This window comes from Papio anubis, chromosome 12 (genome assembly GCF_008728515.1).
Source record: "Papio anubis isolate 15944 chromosome 12, Panubis1.0, whole genome shotgun sequence".
Taxonomy (NCBI): Eukaryota; Metazoa; Chordata; class Mammalia; order Primates; family Cercopithecidae; genus Papio; species Papio anubis.
In genome coordinates this window covers 26,026,471-26,048,311 of record NC_044987.1, presented here as the reverse complement: position 1 = coordinate 26,048,311, position 21,841 = coordinate 26,026,471, and the positions used below count along the sequence as shown (strand labels likewise).

The following is a 21,841-nucleotide window of genomic DNA, read 5'->3' as shown; positions in this document are numbered from 1 at the left end:
TTAAAGTGAGCATCCGTATTTAGTCATAACTTTATGCATTAGGTTTCAGCTTCAGGATAGCAACATGCTAGAGGAGTTCTAAGGGGTGCCTTGAATAATTTGTTACTAATACTAATGATAGTTAAAATACTGCTGAGCCTGTTCTAACTTTGTTTACATCTTCTGATAAGAGCACATTTATTTTCCCTGATATGCTTTCTTGAATAAGAAAAAGGAGTAGAGCAGCAATCAGCGTAGCTTTTTTATTTTTGAGGATATAGTATTTATCTTAATAAAGAGTGAAAGTGCATACCAAATGAAACAGAAGGTTTATACTCTTCCATCAAATGTGTAATCTAAAACAGCAAAACCTGATGCTCTAAGATTTCCAGAGTTAATTTATAGCACTGTCAAATGTGATTCAACAGAAGTGTGAAAATAAAACATCTGACTAGGTTAAACATCTGCCAATTACAGATAACTGATAGGGAAGTATTTTCATAATATACTCACATTGAAAGCAATGTAAAAAGCAGTTCTTATTTTCTACAGAAAAAGTAATGACAATGAATAAAACATCACCTTCTCTGCAATACTACATCGCACTCATACCAGTTCAGCAGAGTGGTACCCCGAACACACATACAGCTTATTTCTCATTAGTGAACAAAGCTAAGATTTTTATAAAGTTTTAACTTTGAGCCAGAAGATAAAATGTTCCAAATATACGTATGTATACACCCCATTTCTGGTACTTTAAATTCTCTAGCTCTAAAAGTGGTGTTTTGCCTTGTCTTTGGTTTGAAAAAGAAAAAGGGTGCAATTAGTAATCTATAACCTGTCTTATGTGTGTTAAGTCTGATGAATATGATGGATATGGAGTGTAATGATTCATTCATATGTTAAACATGGAGTGCGGTGAATAGCAAAAGTAAAGCTGAATACCATTTTAATGTGCCAGATGTATTAGAGCACTTTTCTGCTCTTTGGAATATACCACAAATAATTACCCAAATTTTATACCCAGAAGTTGGGCTTATTAAAACATAAACATTTTTAACATGACTGTTGTAGTTCTTCACTGAGGATAGAAAATGCATAAAAATCAGATTTTCAACTTTTGTCTTAAACTTTTGATACCTTTTTCTCTCTTCTATCAAATCAGAAAACTTCTGTTACTAACACTTTTCAACTCTGAAACTGTATTTAAAGTGATGATATAATTTCATTTGTAAGCAATAGTCTATTTCATTATGCTAATGGCCTAGACTGAAAATAAACAGTTACAGTGTCACTAACATATACATTTGATATTGATATACTAGCCTAGTGTGGTTTTTTTAAACACCACCTAATACATGTTTTTTGTTTGTTTTTTTTTAGCAGTATGTTGAGTTTATGGCAGATTAATCTATCATCTTTTAGAAATTTAATATGTCAACAGGGCATGAAAATTTTAAGTAAAATATATTAGTTTTACTCATTTTTACTCAAACTATTGGGTGGATTTGTTGGTATATTCTAGGTGAAAACTGACTTTTGTCAGACTGTACTTCCATACTTGATTCATGATATTTTGCTCCAAGATACAAATGAATCATGGAGAAATCTGCTTTCTACACATGTTCAGGGATTTTTCACCAGCTGTCTTCGACACTTCTCACAAACGAGCCGATCCACAACCCCTGCAAACTTGGATTCAGGTATTTTATTAAATTTTTAACATTAATACTGTAAACTTCTCAGTTCTAGAGAAAGATAGATTTAAGGTGGAATCCGGCTAAAAGCACTTTACAGGATTAAATCTGTAACCTCTAAATTTGTTTCTTTATCTGTGGAATGGAGATAAAAGTTGCAATAGTTGCAACAAGTTTTCAATGAAATAATGTGTGTAAAGTGCCTAGGATAATACTTGATGTATAGTATTCCCTCAGTACATTTTGGCTATTGATAATAGGTCAACTAATTGAGCTTTCAATATGTGTCAGGCACTGTGCTTGCACCGGCAATATTAATGTGAAAAAGAAACACCCACATTCTAGTAGTGGAAAAAACAAATAAACACAATCAGATATTTCAGGTACTCTGGTGCAGATATGATAGAATTTTCATGTTTTCAGAGCTCTGGCCAACTCAATTTAAAAAGCAACCTTTGTTTGGGCACAGTGGCTCAACGCCTGTAATCCCAGCACTTTGGGAGGCCAAGGTTGGTGGATCACTTGAGGTCAGGAGTTCAAGACCAACCTGGCCAACATGGTGAAACCCCGTCCCTGCTAAAAATACAAAAATTAGCCAGGCGTGGTGGCAGGCACCTGTAATTGCAGCTATTGGGAGACTGAGGCAGGAGAATCACTTGAACCCAGGAGGTAGAGGGTTGCAGTGAGCCAAGAGGACACCACTGCATTCCAGACTGAACAACACAGTGAGACTATCTAAAAAAAAAAAAAGAAAAAGAAAAAAAACCTTTGTATAACTATAATTAACATTTGGTATATATCCTTCTAATTTTTTTTTTTTTTTTTGAGACAAAGTCTCGCTCTGTCGCCCAGGCTGGAGTGCAGTGGCCGGATCTCAGCTTACTGCAAGCTCCGCCTCCCAGGTTCACACCATTCTCCTGCCTCAGCCTCCCGAGTAGCTGGGACTACAGGCGCCCGCCACCTTGTCCGGCTAGTTTTTTGTATTTTTTAGTAGAGACAGGGTTTCACCGTGTTAGCCAGGATGGTCTCGATCTCCTGACCTCGTGATCCGCCCGTCTCGGCCTCCCAAAGTGCTGGGATTACAGGCTTGAGCCACCGCGCCCGGCCTCCTTCTAATTTTTTTAAAACAAAAATTGAATTGCACTTTATTTACTCTTATAACCTACTTTCCTTCTGTGACATATAACGAGTATTTCTCATGCCAAGAGCATAGTAACAAAAGAAATTCCGCCAGGGTTGGGTATGTATATTACATATATGCATACTTGAGGGCTCATTATGGGTCAGTTTTTAAAACCTAAATTTTATAAAAGGATACAAAATTCACAGATTATTAACTCTCTTTATTATATATTATTAATGTGTTTTATATGCAAACATAAAGCTAGGTACAAATTCACTTGTTGTACTTAAAGACCAATTAATTCTAATGTAAATGTTGATTTAATGTGGTATTTTGCCACAACTAGTTTGCTCCTCCCAATCCTTCCAGTCACTTCAGCAAAGGTTGTGATTACTCAGTTCTTCCAGTTGTTTCTTCTAGTTTTACGGCTACAACCTTCATTTGACATGACTCTAATGTCATTTAGACTTCAGTTTGCTATGCTTTATATTTTATGTATTTTCTTTTCTGTTGGCTAACAGCAATTACAAATCTACTATTTGGAAAAATATAAATTATAAACATAGACATAGATGCCCATCCTGTGATCCTACTGGATTATAAGCTGTTCTCTAAATGATCTAGAATGTGCTTATATGAATTTTCTTTAGGCTACTGAAATGAAAATCCTAAAATAAAAATTTTCATAGAGGCTTTGTAAACTATCTAAAAATGTATCTCTTATCTTTAATTGGGAATATACAGGTATAAGTGATTTAAGTGTTTAAAACTTTAATATGTAATTTACAGTACTATTGAAAACAATTTTTATTACATAGTTTAAGGTAATCATTGTTTATGATAATCTGGTAATTTATTATCATGAACATGGCCAAGACTTTTTTCATGTTTATCAGTTATGTATTTATGCCACAACCATTGGAAGGTAAAGTAATTGTTTTATTATATCTGTGTACAGTGCCAATATTTTTATTACCTTAAGTGAAAATTTAAACTTCACATATAAAATTCTATTATTGAAAAGTAAAGTAAATGCATATTTTTATAAAATTTAAATGGTGTATCTTTTCTGATGGCTATAAGCCTCATTGCCTTCACTAAACATCCCATGTGCATCTCAGACTCAACTGTCCAAAAGCAAATGTGTCATCTTCTTCATCTCTTCCCCCGGTCTACTTTTTTAAATGTGTACCTCTTTAACAAATGACACTCAGTTGCTTACTCTAGAAACCTCTCTCACGTATTTCATCTAATTACCAAACCTTGCCAATTCCATATTATGAATAACTTAGTCCATTTGTTTCTCTCTGCCCTTAGCATCCTTACTGCTTTCTAGCTCTATGACTTAGCACAGTTGAAATTCTTTCATTAAATTTTCCAAGTTACTTCTTGCTTCCAGCCATCTCAGATATTGTTATTATTGCCTGTAGCACTATCCTTTCCTGCTCTTGTGACTATTACTCTTCTTTCAGGTATCACTTTTTCTTTTTTTTTTTTTCCTTGAGACAAGAGTCTCACTATGTAACCCAGGCTGAAGTGCAGTGGTGTGATCTCGGCTCACTGCAACCTCTGCCCCTCAGGTTCAAGCAATTGTTGTGCCTCAGCCTCCTGAGTAGCTGGGATTACAGATGTGTGCCAGCATGCCCTGCTAATTTTTGTATATTTAATAGAGATACGGTTTCACCATGTTAGCCAGGCTGGTCTCAAACTCTTGGCCTCAAGTGATCCACCCGCCTCGACCTCCCAAGGTGCTGGGATTACAGGCGTGAGCCATCGCACTTGGCCAGTATCACTTTTTCTATGAAACTTTTCTTGTCTAGGTGAGGTTCCCTCTGCTAAGGTTCTATAGCATTTTAAACTTTCCTATTATAACGCTTAATCATATTGTGTTGTAATTTCCCAGGCTAGTCAGTGAGTTCTGTGTGGTCTGACATTGTATGTCTTGTTCATGGTTATATACTGAGGACCTGCCACATAAAAGATCTTATTGAATCAATCAATTAATTAGTCCTCCTCAGAAATAAAATATAAATTACAATGTAAGTTCTCACTTTTATTAAGATAACAGTTTCTTTTAAAAGCAAAAGAAATGCTGTTAAATTCCCTCAGAACCAATTTTGTGTTAGGTACTGCCCGCTAGAACCTTATAGGATAGTGGGAGACAGACACATAAACAAGAAGGAAGAAAGTGTGTAAGCAAGAATGCCTGGGACTGAGGGGAGATATTTTTGTTTGTCAGAGTCAGAGCACTTTTTCCGATGCTGTTTGGATAAAAAATCACAAAGAACAATGCTTGGTGTTGTGGACTACATGAGAAGACAAAAGAGGTAATGTAATGAGTGTTGCTTCTTATGTTTAGGATCTAGAGTGTAACTTGTTAACTATTGGCTGAATTTTAACATGATTATTTTAGGTGAAGCTGTTGCAAAGTGCTATATTTAATTTGTGTGATATTTATATCTCCTTGCAGTAATCCATATTCAGGATAGCACTTCAGTTAAATCAGTGTCAAGAACTCTCAATTCTAGCACCAGCTGTACCAGTAACAGTGTTACCTTTGTTAAATTATACAGCCTTCTTGGCTCCAATTTGTTTCATCTATGTTCGGGATAGGAGCAAGTGTTTTTCCAAGTTACATTTAGCTGTATTATTACTGTTTTTACTTGTCTCTTTGCTTTAGTTCTAAGAAGTAAATAGAGTTGTGTAAATGTCTTCCTTATGTATCTTTATTTTAAGATGTAAGTTTCTTTACTGTGTGCAGTGGTCTCAAAATCTGTGGCAGTACTGTGCTGTGACAATGTTTATTTTCTTGTTTCTGGTAAATTGTTTTATAGTATAGTATCTTTATTCCTGTTATTTCTCATGAGATTTTTAACAATGCATACAGGAATTGCTAGAATGGATGGTCTGACTGATCAGTACTGCTTGAGAGTTGACCAGAACTCTGAAGAAATAGTGTAGTAGGCCTATAATTTGAATAGGTAGGAATTGATATCTCATAAGTGTGTATGGTGGTGGTGGCAGTGGTTGGTAAAGAATGAGAGGGAGAGGTGAGTGAAAAATGAAATGTTTTTAAGCCTAAATGCATTAATATCTTAAAAAATTAATTTCTATGTATTCTTAAACCATTCTTCTTCTCTAGTAGAAAAAGAAGTTTTATGCTTTTCAGTGTCTTTGGTTCTGGTTATTTTACCTTATAGTTTTATACCAGATTATCTTCTGAGAAGGCCAATCAGAAGCTTTAACGTAGTTGAGAGCATTTGTTTTCTTGGTGTTGGGAGGCAGTTTTACCTTTGAGTCATTCATTTCAGATTTACTATTGGAGTAGAATGGTGTTGACATTAGCAAGATTTGGAGAAGATAAAAATTCATATTCCATTTTCATTCTGAATAAGACCCTAAAGAAGATTCCTTGAGAAAGTACGAATGGGATATAGAAAAGGGGGTAAAGACATGCATTCAAGTCTAAGCTTGTGCTGTGTAAAAATTACTTGTTATCCTGTACAGTATGTTGGGCAAAAACAAAGAACGACAATAAAACAACAACAAAAAATTGCTTGGTATCTTTGAACCTCAGTCTTATCATCTTTCAAAATCAGAATAATGTCTGCAATGTCTTCCTTTCCATGGGGAAATTATTTCACTTCTCTGAACTTCAAGTTCCTCAGAAAATTAACTTTAGTTGAGTGCTTGCTATGTAGTAGGGTGTGCCTTATTCATCAGCTTTGCAGGCATTATTTAATTGTTGCACCCATTCTCCAAGGTCCATGTTGTTCCAGCATTTACAAGTAAGGAAACTAGGAAACTGAGGTTTAAGAAGTTAAGTTGCTAAGATCACACAGCTGGTAGTAGGTAATATAGCTTGATTTGAACCTACCTGTATTGTACTTCAACACCAGTGCTCTTAACCACTACCATGTCCCATCTCTATAATGCTAGTTTTGAAAAAGATACTATCCTTTTCAATCTTGACCTACCTGTTAACACAGTGGAAGGTTTTTATTAAGTAACTCAACCTAGGCAATACATTAAGGAGAAAATAAGTCACAATAGGAAAGACATGTATTTGTGTCTTCGATGAAACAATATTTTTATTAAATTGACTATTTTAAAGTGTATGTTGGGGGATGCTTGTGTGCATTTGTATTAGCTATTCTGTGTATTCTATTCTTAGCCTGTGGTACATGGATTTCTTGGTGGAGAGCAGATATGAACCCCAATTTTGTATCAAGTGATAGTCTATAGGTTTTATCAGATTCTCTGATCAGTTTGAGGGAAAAAAGAAAAACCAAAAAGATTATTAAATAGGACTCTTCAGCCATGTTATAATGTTTGTAGGTATATATTGGGGAAATGTGGTTTTCGGGAATTTGTAATTTTCTATTAAGCAGTTACTACCATTGTATTCAATATCAACATGCTTTTCTTTTGATATTGAAGTTTAAAAAAATGAGTGATATTATATTTAATTTTTCTTTAGACCTTCTTCAGGAACAATTTTTGATGATGCTTTCTGGCTGGATTTAAATTATCTAGAAGTTGCCAAGGTAGCTCAGTCTTGTGCTGCTCACTTTACAGCTTTACTCTATGCAGAAATCTATGCAGATAAGAAAAGCATGGATGATCAAGAGAAAAGGTAATGGAATTTAGAATTTTTGGTTTTTAAAATTAATGTTGGCATTGTCTCCTTAAGGGTATATAGTAAAGATTTACATTGCCTCCTGTTCCCCGTTTAAAAGACATTATTTAGATAGAAATTTTGTTTTAAAGTGAAATTATAATAAATTTTTAAAAAGGAATATGTAATTCCTGCTCTGAAACAATAGGAATGTTTATACTTAGGTATTATAAAAATTTAACAGATAGCAAATTCCTGTAGGACAGAGTCCATACTTAATTTTCTGTATATTCCCCATAACAGCCCTAGCATTGAGAACTTAATTTAAGGGTGATAAATATTTTTCAAATGATTAAATTATTTCCTAACTTCAATCAGATTAGATTTACCACTAATTCCTAAACTATTCAAGATTCATTTTGGATATAAAACACCCAAAATTATAATCCAAAATGGCTATAAAGTAATGTGACTGATTTCTTTGTGACTAAGTTTCATTTCTTTATCTACCTGTATTTCTAGTGAATTTAATTCGCTTTCCTCTGACTGAGTTAGAACTGTCATAAGAATCTAATAAATATACCCCTAGATCATGGTGAAGAACAAAAACTAATCAAGAAAGTAAGAGTAAAAAATAAAGTAAAACACTTTATTATCCCAACTGCCCTCTTCAAGTCTTTGTTCGTTTGAAATGGCCTGAGTCTCATTATTTTGCCCAGGCTGTGGTGCAGAGGTGCGATCATAGCTCACTGTAGCCTTGATCTTCCAGGCTCAAGTGATCCTCCTGCCTCAGCCTCCAAGTAGTTGGGACTATAGGCACACATCACTGCATCCAGCTCATTTATTTTTATTTTTGTTTTTCGTAGAAACAAGATCTTGCTATGTTGCTCAGGCTTGTCCCTAGCTCCTGCGCTCAAGCAGTCCTCCCACCTCAGCCTTTCAAAGTGCTGGGATTACAAGAATGAGCCACTGCACCTGGTCCCAAATTGTTTTTTAAAGCGGTTATACCCATTTTTGTACAGAAATGTAGTTGATAAGGAAGTGGATCAGTAGGAAGCCGTATAAGTATATATACTTGAAGAAGGGAGCCTAAGTATAACTATTTCTAGGCTGGGCACAGTGGCTCACGCATGTAATCCCAGCACTTTGGGAGGCCAAAGTGAGAGGATTACTTGCGACCAGGAGATCGAGACCAGCCTGGGCAACATAGACCTCAGCTCTACTAAAAATAAAAATAAATTAGCTGGACATAGTGGCTTGCACATGTAGTCCCAGTAACTCAGGAGGCTGAGGGAGGAGGATCACTTGAGCCCAGGAGGGAGAGGCTGCAGTGAACCATGATTGTGCCACTGCACTCCAGCCTAGGTGACACAGCAAGACCTTATCTCCAAAAAAAAAAAAAAAAAGAAGAAACTGGAATAAATATATAGGTAAATATTAGAGGCAGTATCACTTATGATAGTATTTATTTTATGTATTAGATTATTACTATTATAGACACCATAACTGTCATGGTTTTAGAATCGAAGTTACTTACAGAACTGAATGTCATATGTATAAAATGCATAAAGTTAAGGCCTTGAAGTAGACAAATCTGAGTTCTCATCCTGTCACTTTCTAGTTTTATAAGCTTGGTTTAAGTGGATCCTACTGATCTACTTCCTTTTCAATAGTTAATATCAGATGTCTTAATTTATATCTATTAGGTATTAAATTCTTATTGTGGTCTTTATTTGTGTGTCTGTAATTATTGATTGAGTTGAATTTCAGGTAAAACCACTGACAGAATATATAGTACCTGAACTGGAGGGCATCTGCTCTATTTTTAAACAATCCTGTCTCTTTATAAATAATCATATTTTTGCATATGGGCTTTCCATATGTAGAAGATTATTCTTAAAATATAATTTTCATTCACAAATTCCTTTTCCATCGTAGGTATAAATGGTATTAAATTTTAAAGTATAAGTGATTTATTCTGTTTTGTTTGCAACCTTCATTAGTTTTTTTCTGTCAAAGTCTATAGTGTATGTATTCAGGAGCTTCCAAATAGTATGTTCTCATTAAAAGAGGTGTTCTTGTGACAAACAGAAGTCTTGCATTTGAAGAAGGAAGCCAAAGTACAACTATTTCTAGCTTGAGTGAAAAAAGTAAAGAAGAAACTGGAATAAGTTTACAGGTAAATATTAGAGGTTCTATTATTTATGACAATATTTATCTCATACTTTGGGTTGTTATAGACACTGTACAGATGCCGTGTGATTTTTAAACTGAATTTACTTATTGGATTAAGCACCATATATATAAATTTATGGTCTGAAGCTTAAGCCTTGGAGTAGACAGACTTGAATTCTAATACTGACTCTGCCACTAGTTGAGTTCCCTTACCTGAAAGACGAAAGTAAAACCACGTGTCTCAGAGTTTATACCATGCATTTTCTGCCATAGCACCCTGTTCATTTCCTTTATAGAACTTAGGGTTTATAATTATATATTTATTTGCTCGTTTATTGTATGTCACAGAAGAAGCAGATTGCCTCTTCTATGCATTTCTTGATATCCATTCTTAAATTGGCTCATGTTACTGTCTAGGATGCTTACCGAATTTCTTTGGTCAACTCATAATCCTTCACAATGACAATTTCAGCTTCTCCATTCTGCTTAAACTTTTCATCTTCTCTTCTACGCCATTGCTTTCAGCCTGCCTCCTAGTTGGAGAAAATAGAAGGCATAGAGAGGAAATCTTGCCACATCCCACTATCAGACATTGAAATCTCCTGGCATCTGCTCCTTTAATAACCTTCCCTCATGTTACAGAAACAGTTTATCCTTCTATTTGAGACTAACTCTTCCTGTGCTCTGTTTTTTTATCTGCTCTTTCTCAGCTTCTTTATTTTTTAATATGCGGTTCTCCCTCTGAACTGTGTTCTGAACATTTTAAAACCTCTCCTGTTTAAAGATTCCCTTTCTCACAAACACAAAATAATTTCCCTCTTCCCTATGTTCTCTTTTAGGTATCACCCTCTCTCTTCCTTTCTCTCATAGACAAACTTTGTGAAAGAGTTGTCTTTATTTGCTGTCTGCATTCCCCCCGCTTCCATTTATTCCAGTAAAATAGCACTTGCTAATGTCTCTCATAAAGTTCATGTTGCTAAGTCTGGTGGTCACCTTCCATTCCTCCTTTTCCTTAATGTTTTATTAATACTTCATCATCAACCATGCCTTGATGAAATATATTCTGTTTACCTTTTTGATCCACTCTCCTGATTTTTCTCCTTTCACTTTTGCCTTCTTCATAGTCTCCTCCTCCTCTACTGAGTTTTGGAATATCGTGTGTGTACTAAGCACTGTGCTAAGCATGGGCTGAACTTTTCTACTCTGAGGACTTGATTTCACGTTATGAATAGAAGCATTTGAGTTGGAACTATAGAATTACGCCAATATAAATGAATTTGTATGTAGAAGATATTTCACAGAGCAAGCACCATGTAGGCAGTTCAATTGCTTGGTCAATTTTCTATGCAGTATAGTTCCTAATTTTTTCTACTTTATGTTTTTTTATGTTTTCATTTTTATTTAACTGATTTAAACAAAATCTATCTTTTCTATGTAAATTTTACAACACAGATTTCAGTAACCAAACTACTTTATCCTTATCAAATTTTACCAATTCCAATACAGTTCTGTGCTATTTTTCAAAGAAAAATCCATGACCTTTATTCTTACCAAATTCAGTTTTCAAGAGTCAGACTTTGTAGGACTGTATTTTCTGATGTACAGTTTTTTAGTTTGTTTTGTTTTTTATTTTTCAGACAGGGTCTGGCTCTGTTGCCCAGGCTGGAGTGCAGTGGTGCAATCATAACACACTGCAGCCTCTGCCTCCCAGGCTCAAGCCATCTTCCCACCTCAGCCTCACAAGTAGCTGGGACTACAGGCATGCCCCACCGTCTCCAGCTAATTTTTGCAGAGACGGGTTTAGCCATGTTGCCCAGGCTGATCTTGAATTCCTGAGCTCAAGCAGTCTGCCTGAGCTACTCAAAGTACTGGGATTAAAGGTGTGAGCCACTGCACCCAGCCCATGTACAGTTTTAGGTGTTGACAAGATTGTTTGGTTTTGTTTGTGTGATTATTTTTGCATGTGCTAAAAGCCTGGTAGGTTGGTACTTATTTCTTATCTAATTCATGCAATTGTAGGCAGTTCTTCTCAGGTAGACTACAGTCCTCCTGTTGTCTAGGACCAGTCTGCTGTGTTGCTGCTGATCCAGATCATTGGTATATACAGTTGCCCCTAGAACAATGTGGGGGTTAGAGGTGCTAACCCCTGTGCTATTAAAAATCAGGGTAAAACTAAATTTGTAGTCAGAAGTTAACTACTAATAGTCTACTGTTGAGCAGAAGCCCTCTCGATGATATAAACAACACATATTTTGTATATGTGTTATATACTGTATTCTTAAGTAGCTTGAGAAAAGAAAATGTTATTGAGAAAATCATAAGGAAGAGAAAATGCATTTACAGAACTGTATCGTATTTATCAATACCATAAGTTTACATCATCTCTTTACAGTTAATCATCTGTCTGAAATTTTAGGCAACTACCGCTGGTTGACATGTACTTTAGGCCTCAATCTACAGTACATATCAAACAATTCACTTTTTTCCTGTAATGGCATGACTTTTCTCTGCATCTTGGGAGCACCTCCAGCCACCCGTGGTGTTAATCAAGGCTTATAGTATTGCAGTAAACATAGTGAAAAAATATATGAGAACCTGGAGAGATTACTTTTTATTGCTATATACAATTTGCTAGAGAAATGAACTGCTCATGCAGAAATTATTAGTGTCACATGGCATTTTAAGTGGATACTCACAACACAATAATGCTTACCACAATAGCAACTGAGGTAGCTGCAAAATTATTACAATAGTACAATATGTACTATAGTTAATCTTATGCAATTATGATTTAATACTGCATCTTTACATTTGTTTACATTTGTCTTAACTGCAAATAATGCTGTGTACAGTGTATGTGTGTAAGTTTTGATAAATTTTAACTTTTTGTAATAGATTCATATATATTTTATGGTAGTAAATGATAAAATGTATCATTTCAAATGCATACAAATGATAGAATGTATAGACTAGTATATACATTTATTTTATGCATTCATGACAAAACTTACTTTTAAAAAATTTTTCAATAGTTCTAAACTGTGTGGTTTGTGAGTTTTTTCAAATTGTTGCAAACCTCCAAAAAGTTTTCATTATATATATTGAAAAAAAAATCCACATATAAGTTGTCCTGCACAGTTCAAACTTGTGTTGTTTAAGGATCAACTGTATTTCAGAATCATTACATTTTATTTATATAACATAACATTTAGAGTTGGGAGTTACATATTGGTAATGATACAATTTAAAACTTGCTAAATTTATAGACTGATTTTTTTTCCTTCTTCAATTTTTTGTTGCTTCCATGTTTTCAGGATCTTCTCTTAGAAATCTACAGAAGTATAGGAGAGCCAGATAGTTTGTATGGCTGTGGTGGAGGGAAGATGTTACAACCCATTACTAGGTAAATTGCATTTTTCTGAACAGTGGTATAGTAATTCTGTTTATGAAGGAGTTACGTGTGTGTAAAACCCAAAGCTATTTTTACAATGTTTTCTTACAGACTACGAACATATGAACACGAAGCAATGTGGGGCAAAGCCCTAGTAACATATGACCTTGAAACAGCAATCTCCTCATCAACCCGCCAGGCAGGAATCATTCAGGTACATTTTTTCCCAAATTTGGTAAAGTCATCACTAGTGTAGTGCTGAGGTTATTTCACTATGTTGGTGGAAATTTACACAGCCAGATAAACTCTAGAGATAAGACTAGAAGTTATCTGTTTTTCAGAGGATTAGGCTAAACATTCAGGGATACTCCTGAAGCAGAGGGATGCAGGAAAAAAAAAGAGAAAAAATTCAAGGAGACACAGGAAAGTCAGACAGGTCATTGACCTAAAATATAGTGTAGATTTCCTGATCACAGTGTTGTTGGATAACAATAGAAGACATTGGTTGAGCATATACAGTATGCCAGGTAGTGTACTTACTGCTTCACATGGAAAATCTCATGTGAACTATTTCTCATAGTTTGCAATAGAGTTGGTCCCAGAACCTATTGTTTCTATTACTGGCTAATACTCCTTAGCCATTCTTCCATGAAATATTAGAGCCCTTTGAGCTCCATCTTTGTGTTTTTTGGGAAACATTAAACGATATTTTGGGATTAAAAAAAATTTTTTGGCCAGGTGCGGTGGCTCACGCCTGTAATCCCAGCACTTTGGGAGGCTGAGGCGGGCGGATCATGAGGTCAGGAGATCGAGACCATCCTGGCTAACACGGTGAAACCCTGTCTCTACTAAAAATACAAAAAAAAAAAAACTAGCCGGGCATGGTGGTGGGCACCTGTAGTCCCAGCTACCTGGGAGGCTGAGGTAGGAGAATGGCGTGAACCCGGGAGGCGGAGCTTGCAGTGAGCCGAGATTATGCCACTGCACTCCAGCCTGGGCGACAGAGTGAGACTCCATCTCAAAAAAAAAAATTTTTTTTTTAGAGATAAATTGTCACCCTGTTACTGAGGCTGGAGTGCATTAGCGCGATCATAGCTCACTGCAGTCTTGACCTCCTGGGCTCAAGGTCACCTCTCGCTTCAGCCACCCAAGTAGCTGGGGCTATAGGTACACACTACCATACCTAGCTAATTAAAAAAAAAAAAAAATTGTGGAGACAGGGTCTTGCTTTGTTGCCCAGGCTGGTCTCAAACTCCTGGGCTCGAGTGATCCTCCTGCCTCAGCCTCCCAAAGTGCTGAGATTACAGGCATAAGCCACCATACCCAGCTGATATTTTGGGATTTTAAGCGATATTGTGAACTAAAATTTGTTTATTTGTATGTTTGCTTTTTTTTTCTCTGGTTTTCTATTGATATCTTTGATTACTTAAAAACAAAAATAACTCCTGTTTAGGCCTTGCAGAATTTGGGACTCTGCCATATTCTTTCTGTGTATTTAAAAGGATTAGATTATGAAAATAAAGACTGGTGTCCTGAACTACAGGAACTTCATTACCAAGCAGCATGGAGGAATATGCAGTGGGACCATTGCACTAATGTCAGGTAAGAAGAAATTTGACTTGATTTTTTTCTTTTTTTTTGCCTCTCTCCTAGTTCTAAACAACAACTGTTTTACTCTTGTTCTATGAATATAACAGGAGTTTATATATATATATACACACACACACACACACACACACACACACGTATAGTAGATATTGCAAGCTATAGATAGTCCTAAATCCTTCAGTAAGATAGCAATAAGCAGTTAATGCACCTAGGCTTGAATTTTACTCTCTTCTTCCATTAGGACAACTTCACCCCACCCCTAAGTATTTCTAAAAACAGAAATATGAAAAGGGTTTTCTTATGAGAATCATCTCACATACTGTTTGTTGGACTGAGGCGTGTCAAGCAAAGTATAGGCATTCCTCTTTCTACTCCTTGCTACAAACATTTTAGTCAGTAAGATGACACTTACATTGACTGGAGGATCCACAAAGGACTGCTTATCTTTATTTATGAAATATTTTCTTTTATTAGAAAATAATACGTCTGGGCATGGTGACTTATGCCTATAATCCTAGCACTTTGGGAGGCCGAGGCGGGTGGATTGCTTGAGCTCAGGAGTTTGAGACCAGCCTGGGCAACGTCTCTACTAAAGTACAAAAAAGTAGCCAGGTGTGGTGGCGTGCGCCTGTAGTCCCAGCTGCTTGGAAGCCTGAGGCAGGAGAATTGCTAGAACACGGGAGGCAGAGGTTGCAGTGAGAGTGAGCTGACATAGCGCCACTGCACTCCAGTCCGGACGACAGAGCAAGACTCCATCTCTTAAAAAAAAAATAAATAAATAAATAAAATAATACATACTCAGGGCTGGGCACAGTGTGGTGGCTCACACCTGGAATCCCAGCACTTTGAGAGCTGGGGCAGATGGATCACTTGAGATCAGGAGTTTGAGACCAACCTGGCCAACAGGGTGAAACTCCATCTCTACTAAAAATGCGAAAATTAGCCGGGTATGGTGCTGCGCGCCTATAATCCAAGCTACTTGGGAGACTGATGCAGGAGAGGGCTTGAACTTGGGAAGCAGAGGTTGCAGTGAGCCAAGATCGCACCACTTGTCGATCGCCAAGATCGACAGAGTCTCACTCTGTCACCCAGGCTGGAGCCAAGATCCAGCCTCGGGCGACAGAGTGAGACTCTGTCTCAAAAAAAAAAATAAAAAACCACTCAGTTACCCAGGAAGATAACATTTATAATCTGTATATAAGGTCACCATGTTTTCTGAATGAAAAGCCAAGCACCTAGTCTAATAAAGGATTTCATATTTATGTAAAGTTTTTTGATAATATAAACACTAAAAAATAAATTATGTTTAAGTATGTTTTGTTGCCTTTGTAGAAAAAAAAAATTGTTGGCCGAGTGTGGTGGCTCATGCCTGTAATCCCAGCACTTTGGGAGGCCGAGGAGGGAGATCACTTGAAGTTAGGAATTCAAGACAAGCTTGGGCAACATGGTGAAACCCCATCTCTACAAAAAATACAAAAGTTAGCTGGGCACGGTGGCATGCATTTGTAGTCCCAGCTGCTTGGGAGGCTGAGGTGAGGGGATCCCTTGAGCCCAGGAGGCTGAGGTTGCAGTAAGCCGAGATCACGTCACTGCACTCCATCCTGGGCAACAGAGTGAGACTCTCTCAAAAAATAATAATTATTGGAGTGCCTTTCAAATATTTCAAACTGTAAGACTGCTATAACATTAGAGATATACCCTCATATTTTAAAAACTTTCCTGTGTGAGTTGATTCTTGCTTGTCTCTGTAAATCAATATATACTATTCTTCCCCTTCCCCTTGTATTTCAGCCACACAGGCCTCTCTTGTGTTTTCCTATCAGGCCAAGCTGTTTCTATCCAAGGGCCTTAGATGTATCTTCTCCTTTTCCCCCAGTTACCATGCCGGTGGCTTCTTTTCATTCTGACCCTAGTTAAATAATATTGTATCTCTGTCAGAGAGACTTTTCTTGACTACCTATTCTGTAATAGCCATCTGGCCATTTTGTTTTAATTCTCTGCACGCCCCTTGTTACTCTCCAATACTTATTTATTGTGTATTCCTCCAAACCAGCACATAAATTCCGTGAGAGTAGAGACCTGATCTGACTTGTCAACTTGTAAATCCCCCTTGTGCCTAGTGCCTGGCACATAATAGGTGTTTATTGAATAAATACAAGTAGAGCATATTTAGAACCAGGCAAAGTATCTGAGTAATTTCCTTTTTTTCTGCTTAAAGAATTTAAATGACTCATAAAATTTGTATTTGTTACCAAAAATTCTAGAAATGCATTTTTTTGAATGGAGAAATTTTAATTTAAAAATTTTGTCCTTTGGTGAAGCTATTTGTATATGTGTATCTTAGGGTTCTGTTTTTAAATATATTTTTTTCTTTGACTTATTATCTCACAGCAAAGAAATAGAAGGAACCAGTTACCATGAATCATTGTACAATGCTCTACAATCTCTAAGAGACAGAGAATTCTCTACATTTTATGAAAGTCTCAAATATGCAAGGTATTATGAAAAGACAAAGTTACTGTATTTTAACATTTAATGTCATGGCTTCTTTTCTGAAAACTTGAAAAACAATTTTAATGTAAGGATTTGCATTGATGAAGAGATAAAGACTTGGTGGCTGTGATCAGATGTTTCCGTGTAATTCTCTACATTCCTTCAAAACAAATTGTTTCTGGGATTCCAGGTTCATTCTTTACCCTGACCCTTCAAGAAAGTTTTGGTGATTCCCTCTTCTTTGTTCTCTTCCAGTACAAGTATCCTGAGAGTTTCGTCTTGTCTCATTTAGTAATTGTATGGCATTTAGTGTTCTAATTTATAAAATTGTAACTCATGGTTAATACTTACAAATTTGTTTTGAGGCACAAATGTGATGAGGCATAAGGAAATAATTATAATGGGCTAAACAAATGTAACGTTTTTATAACAGTAGTGACTTAATAAATCCTATGTTTATCACAGAAATAAAATTTACTATCATTTAAGTGCCTATGATATGCTAGCCACCGTTAGACTCCTTTCATATGTATTCTCTAATCATGACAATAACTATGGATGCGAAAACAGGCTTAAGAAGTCCAGTAACATGCCCAAAGTTACACAGTTATAAGTGACAGAACTGCAATTTAGATCTTGGTCTGTGTGATTCCAAGGTTTACAGTTGATCCTTGAACCACTTGGAGGTTAGGAGTGCTGAGCCCCTCCTCCTCACACATTTGAAAATATGAGTATTACTTTGACTCCTCAAAAGCTTAACTACTAATAGCTTACTGTTAACCAGAAGCCTTACCAATAACTTAAACAAAAGATTAACACATAGTTTGTATAAAGGATTATAATACCATATTCTTACAATAAAGTAAGCTAGAGAAAAGAAAATGTTATTGAAAATTATAAGGAAGAGAACATATATTTACTATTGATTAAGTGGAAGTGGGTCATCATAAAGGTCTTCATCCTTGCCACCTTCATGTTAAGTAGGATAAGGAGGAAGGGTTGGTCTTGCTATCTCAGGGGTGGCAAAGATGGAAGAAACTGAGTATAAGTGGACCACGCATTTAAATTTGGGTTGTTCAAGGATCAGTTGTATTTTGTTTCCGCTGCTATTTCGTATTCACTGTTGCTTGTTAGTATTGCTAGATCAGTAGCAAAGCCTATGATGAGAACTCTCTAACAACAAATTTGAACTTTTATTTTCCTGAAAACCTTTTCTTTGTTTTCAGAGTGTCTTTTCTTTTTTGCAACTAGAGTAAAAGAAGTGGAAGAGTTGTGTAAGCGCAGCCTTGAGTCTGTGTATTCACTCTACCCCACACTCAGCAGGTTGCAGGCCATTGGAGAGCTGGAAAGCATTGGGGAGCTTTTCTCAAAGTATGTAATTCATATGACTTTGTTATCCTAAAGTGCAGCTTTTCTGTTACCAGTAGTGACTTTAAAAAAAACTATAGGCCGGGCACAGTGGCTCATGCCTGTAATCCTAGCACTTCATAGGAGGCTGAGGTGGGTGGATCACTTGAGGTCAGGAGTTCAAGACCAGCCTGGTCAACATGGTGAAACCCTATCTCTACTAAAAATACAAAAATCAGCTGGGTATGGTGGTAGGCGCTTGTAATCTCAGCTGTTCAGGAGACTGAAGCAGGAGAATTGCTTGAACTCAGCACAGCAGGCAGAGGTTGTGGTGAGCCGAGATTGTGCTATGGATTCCAGCCTGGGCAACAGAGCGAGACTCTGTCTCAAAAAACAAACAAACAAACAAAAAACTATGTAGAGACCAGATGTGTGTGTTTCTTTCCTTTTATCAAGATGTAAGTTGATTAGCCCTAGTGCATTGTGCTTTTATTAAACATTTCCCAAAATAGTCATTGTAAAAATTAAACTTTTAAAAATTCAGCTTGAATGTGCTTTTCTTTTATAACTTCTTCCCTGGCCTACCCAGATAAAATTGTTTCCTCATGTTTTTGCACAGCATGTTACACTCCATTCAGTTTTAGCACTACATTGCATTACTGTCATTTTATCTCTGCCTTGCTGCTAGAGTAAAAGAAGTGGAAGAGTTATGTAAGGGCAGCCTTGAGTCTGTCAGGATGACAAAGTAAAGTGTTTTGTGTCCTCAGTTTCCTCATTTCTAAAGTCAGGGATTTATATTTGATGGTCTCTAAAGCCCCTTTTAGCCGTGCTATTTTGAGTCACTATTATTATTATAAGAGGAAAGAAAGAGGATATAAATGACTAAGGTCACCCTACCTTTATGCAAAAATAAAATTTGGAATATGTTTTGGAAGTAGAAAAGAGAAGGAAATTTTAGAGTCAGAAGAAAAGAATAATAGCTTTTTCAAAATGACATAGCAGAAGACATACATATTAATGTGGCTTTTCTTAGGAAGAAAATAAAGGAACAAAACTCTTTTCTGCTTTCATTAGTAAGTACCTTGGCAGTTCTTACTGCCAGAAATCAAGAAATTTTTCCTCTGAATGAAAGATTTCTCCTGCTAAAAAGAGTATAGAATTCTTTAAGAAACAGTGAATAGAATGATAGTAACCAGAGGCAGGGAAAGGTGTTGTGGAGGGATAGGATGAAGAGTGGCTGGTTAATGGGTAAAAAAATACAAGTAAATAGAAGGAATAAGATCTAGTGTTTGATAGCACAATAGGGCAACTGTAGTTAACAGTAATTTACTGTATATTTTTAAATAGCTACAAAAGAAGGTTTGGAATGTTTCCAAAATAAAGAAATGATAAATGTTTGAGATCATGGACATCCCAGTTACCCAAGTTTGATCATTACACATTGTATGCTTGTATCAAAGTATCACACGTACCTAATAAATATGTACAACTATTATATATCCATAAAAATTAAAAATAAATTTTAAAAAAAAGAAACGCCTAAAGAATAATCTGGCTCTTTCTTTGGTAGAGAAACAAGAAGAAGAGAAGCAGAGGGAAAGTTGGATGAACTGGTGAACAAATGCTTATGCTCTCAGATTAGATTTCATTCGTGTACTTCAACCAAAACATCAAATCATAACAAACTAAATGCAGAAGCAGAGATGAGAATTCATCTCGTTCTGTTAATCCGGACATTAAAGAGATTTGCAAAAATGCAAAACAGTGCCATTCTCACTAAGTTTTGTTTTGTTTTGTTTTGGGAAGTATACAGTTGCAATTCTTTACCTACAGGTTTCGATGTACAGATTAAACCAAATATGATAAAAAATATTTGAAAAAAATGTTAAAGAATAGGATATAACACTTATTTACATAGTATTTACATTATAGTAGGTATCATATGTAATTAGAGATTTGTGTATAACCTATGCACATTCTCCTATTACACGTAATCTAGAGGTTACGTGTAATAGGAAAATACCCTGCTGTTTTAAGTAAGGGACTTTGAACATCAGCATTATCAAGGTGTCTTGGAGCCAATTTTCTGCAGATACAGAGAAACTACTGCAGTTCTTTTTCCTAAAATTGTTATTTATGATATATAGTAGATTTATTATTTTTGAATAAATTAATACATTTTAGATTTTTCTCAGTCTTTCTAATGTGATATCATATCTAATATCAGTAGATATGGTCCAACAATTGAAAGTTCTTTGGGGTCTTCGATAATCTCTTTGATTGTAAAGGAGTTCCTCAAAAAGTTTGAGACCTGCTGTGGTAGGGTCATTTAGAGAGGAATTGAAGTTTTGGTTCCTAGCATTTTTCTTACTGTTCCTTCCCTATCAAGTAACTTAAAAGAGCTTTCATTTCTAAGTCATCACTTTGTCATCTTACTCTCCCTGCTTCCTCTTTCTTATTTCTTTCAATAAATGTCCCTGAAGGATTGGGTAGTATTTCATAGTTCAGTTATTTGGGAAGCATACTATTCATATAAACTAATTGTACAATATGCCTTTTCTGTTCCTTTAATAATGTTGGTAAATGAAACCTTTGCCAGATGCCAGCTTTTCCTTCACTGAATTGTGATTTTTTTTTTGACATCTATAATTATGCATCAAGTTGTCCCCAGTAGGGGATCCCTCATTTCCTTGCTGACATGTCCTCATTACTACAAGCAGTATTGAAGCAGGACTAAAGATGTAGGCATTCTTTATGATAGGTCTGATGAATATATTCTTGTTTCAGAAGAGTATTTAGAAGGGCTGCTTTTTGTAATGTCAGAGTATTAAAAAAAATTTTTTTAATGTTTCTCATCTGTGGCCTCTCTGCTAATAACCTCTTATGAGCTCTGACCACATAGTATTTTGTAGTTTTCTAAATTTTGATCCATACTTAGGATTATTTAGAAGTTCTAGTGTTGTCACTACAAAAGTTTCTTTGTATTATTATATTATGTCTTAAGTTTCAGAACTTACATAGTTTTTTTTTTTTTTTTTTTTTTCATTTATCTTGCTTACATGAACTCTATGATGTGGCATTCAGATCAGTCACACATAGACAACTCTCTGAAGTATATATTAAGTGGCAGAAACACTCCCAGCTTCTCAAGGACAGTGATTTTAGTTTTCAGGAGCCTATCATGGCTCTACGCACAGTCATTTTGGAGATCCTGATGGAAAAGGAAATAGACAACTCACAAAGAGAGTGTATTAAGGAGATTCTCACCAAACACCTTGTAGAACTCTCTATACTGGCCAGAACTTTCAAGAACACTCAGGTAAATATAATTTAAAACTATGTCATCTTACCTCTTGACCTTCCTTTTATTATTTAAAACACAGAAAGCCTGAATGAAAAAGAAATGTCAT

General features: G+C 35.9%; 2 protein-coding genes across 11 annotated transcripts in view; one reads left to right on the top strand and one right to left on the bottom strand.

The window, feature by feature from the left end:
* The window catches only part of C12H11orf65 (chromosome 12 C11orf65 homolog), a 152,594-nt gene that overhangs the window by 5,593 nt on the left and 125,160 nt on the right, over nt 1-21,841 (bottom strand). Inside the window, exon 9 of the mRNA XM_021926511.2 lies at nt 10,019-10,125. Within this exon, the coding sequence (XP_021782203.2) occupies nt 10,047-10,125 (79 nt within the window). The 3' untranslated portion in view covers nt 10,019-10,046. The remainder of the gene's footprint in view (nt 1-10,018; nt 10,126-21,841) is intronic.
* Nucleotides 1-21,841, top strand: part of ATM (ATM serine/threonine kinase) — a 134,177-nt gene that overhangs the window by 75,755 nt on the left and 36,581 nt on the right. For all 10 annotated transcript variants that reach the window (XR_004177373.1, XM_031652990.1, XM_031652987.1 and 7 more), the window contains 10 exons: nt 1,505-1,682; nt 5,039-5,126; nt 7,280-7,435; nt 9,509-9,596; nt 12,907-12,995; nt 13,095-13,197; nt 14,437-14,585; nt 16,983-17,087; nt 18,336-18,455; nt 21,516-21,750. Coding sequence is in view for 9 of the 10 variants with exons in the window: in XM_031652990.1 (XP_031508850.1) it covers nt 1,505-1,682; nt 5,039-5,126; nt 7,280-7,435; nt 9,509-9,596; nt 12,907-12,995; nt 13,095-13,197; nt 14,437-14,585; nt 16,983-17,087; nt 18,336-18,455; nt 21,516-21,750 (1,311 nt within the window). In the remaining variant the exon portion in view is untranslated. The remainder of the gene's footprint in view (nt 1-1,504; nt 1,683-5,038; nt 5,127-7,279; nt 7,436-9,508; nt 9,597-12,906; nt 12,996-13,094; nt 13,198-14,436; nt 14,586-16,982; nt 17,088-18,335; nt 18,456-21,515; nt 21,751-21,841) is intronic.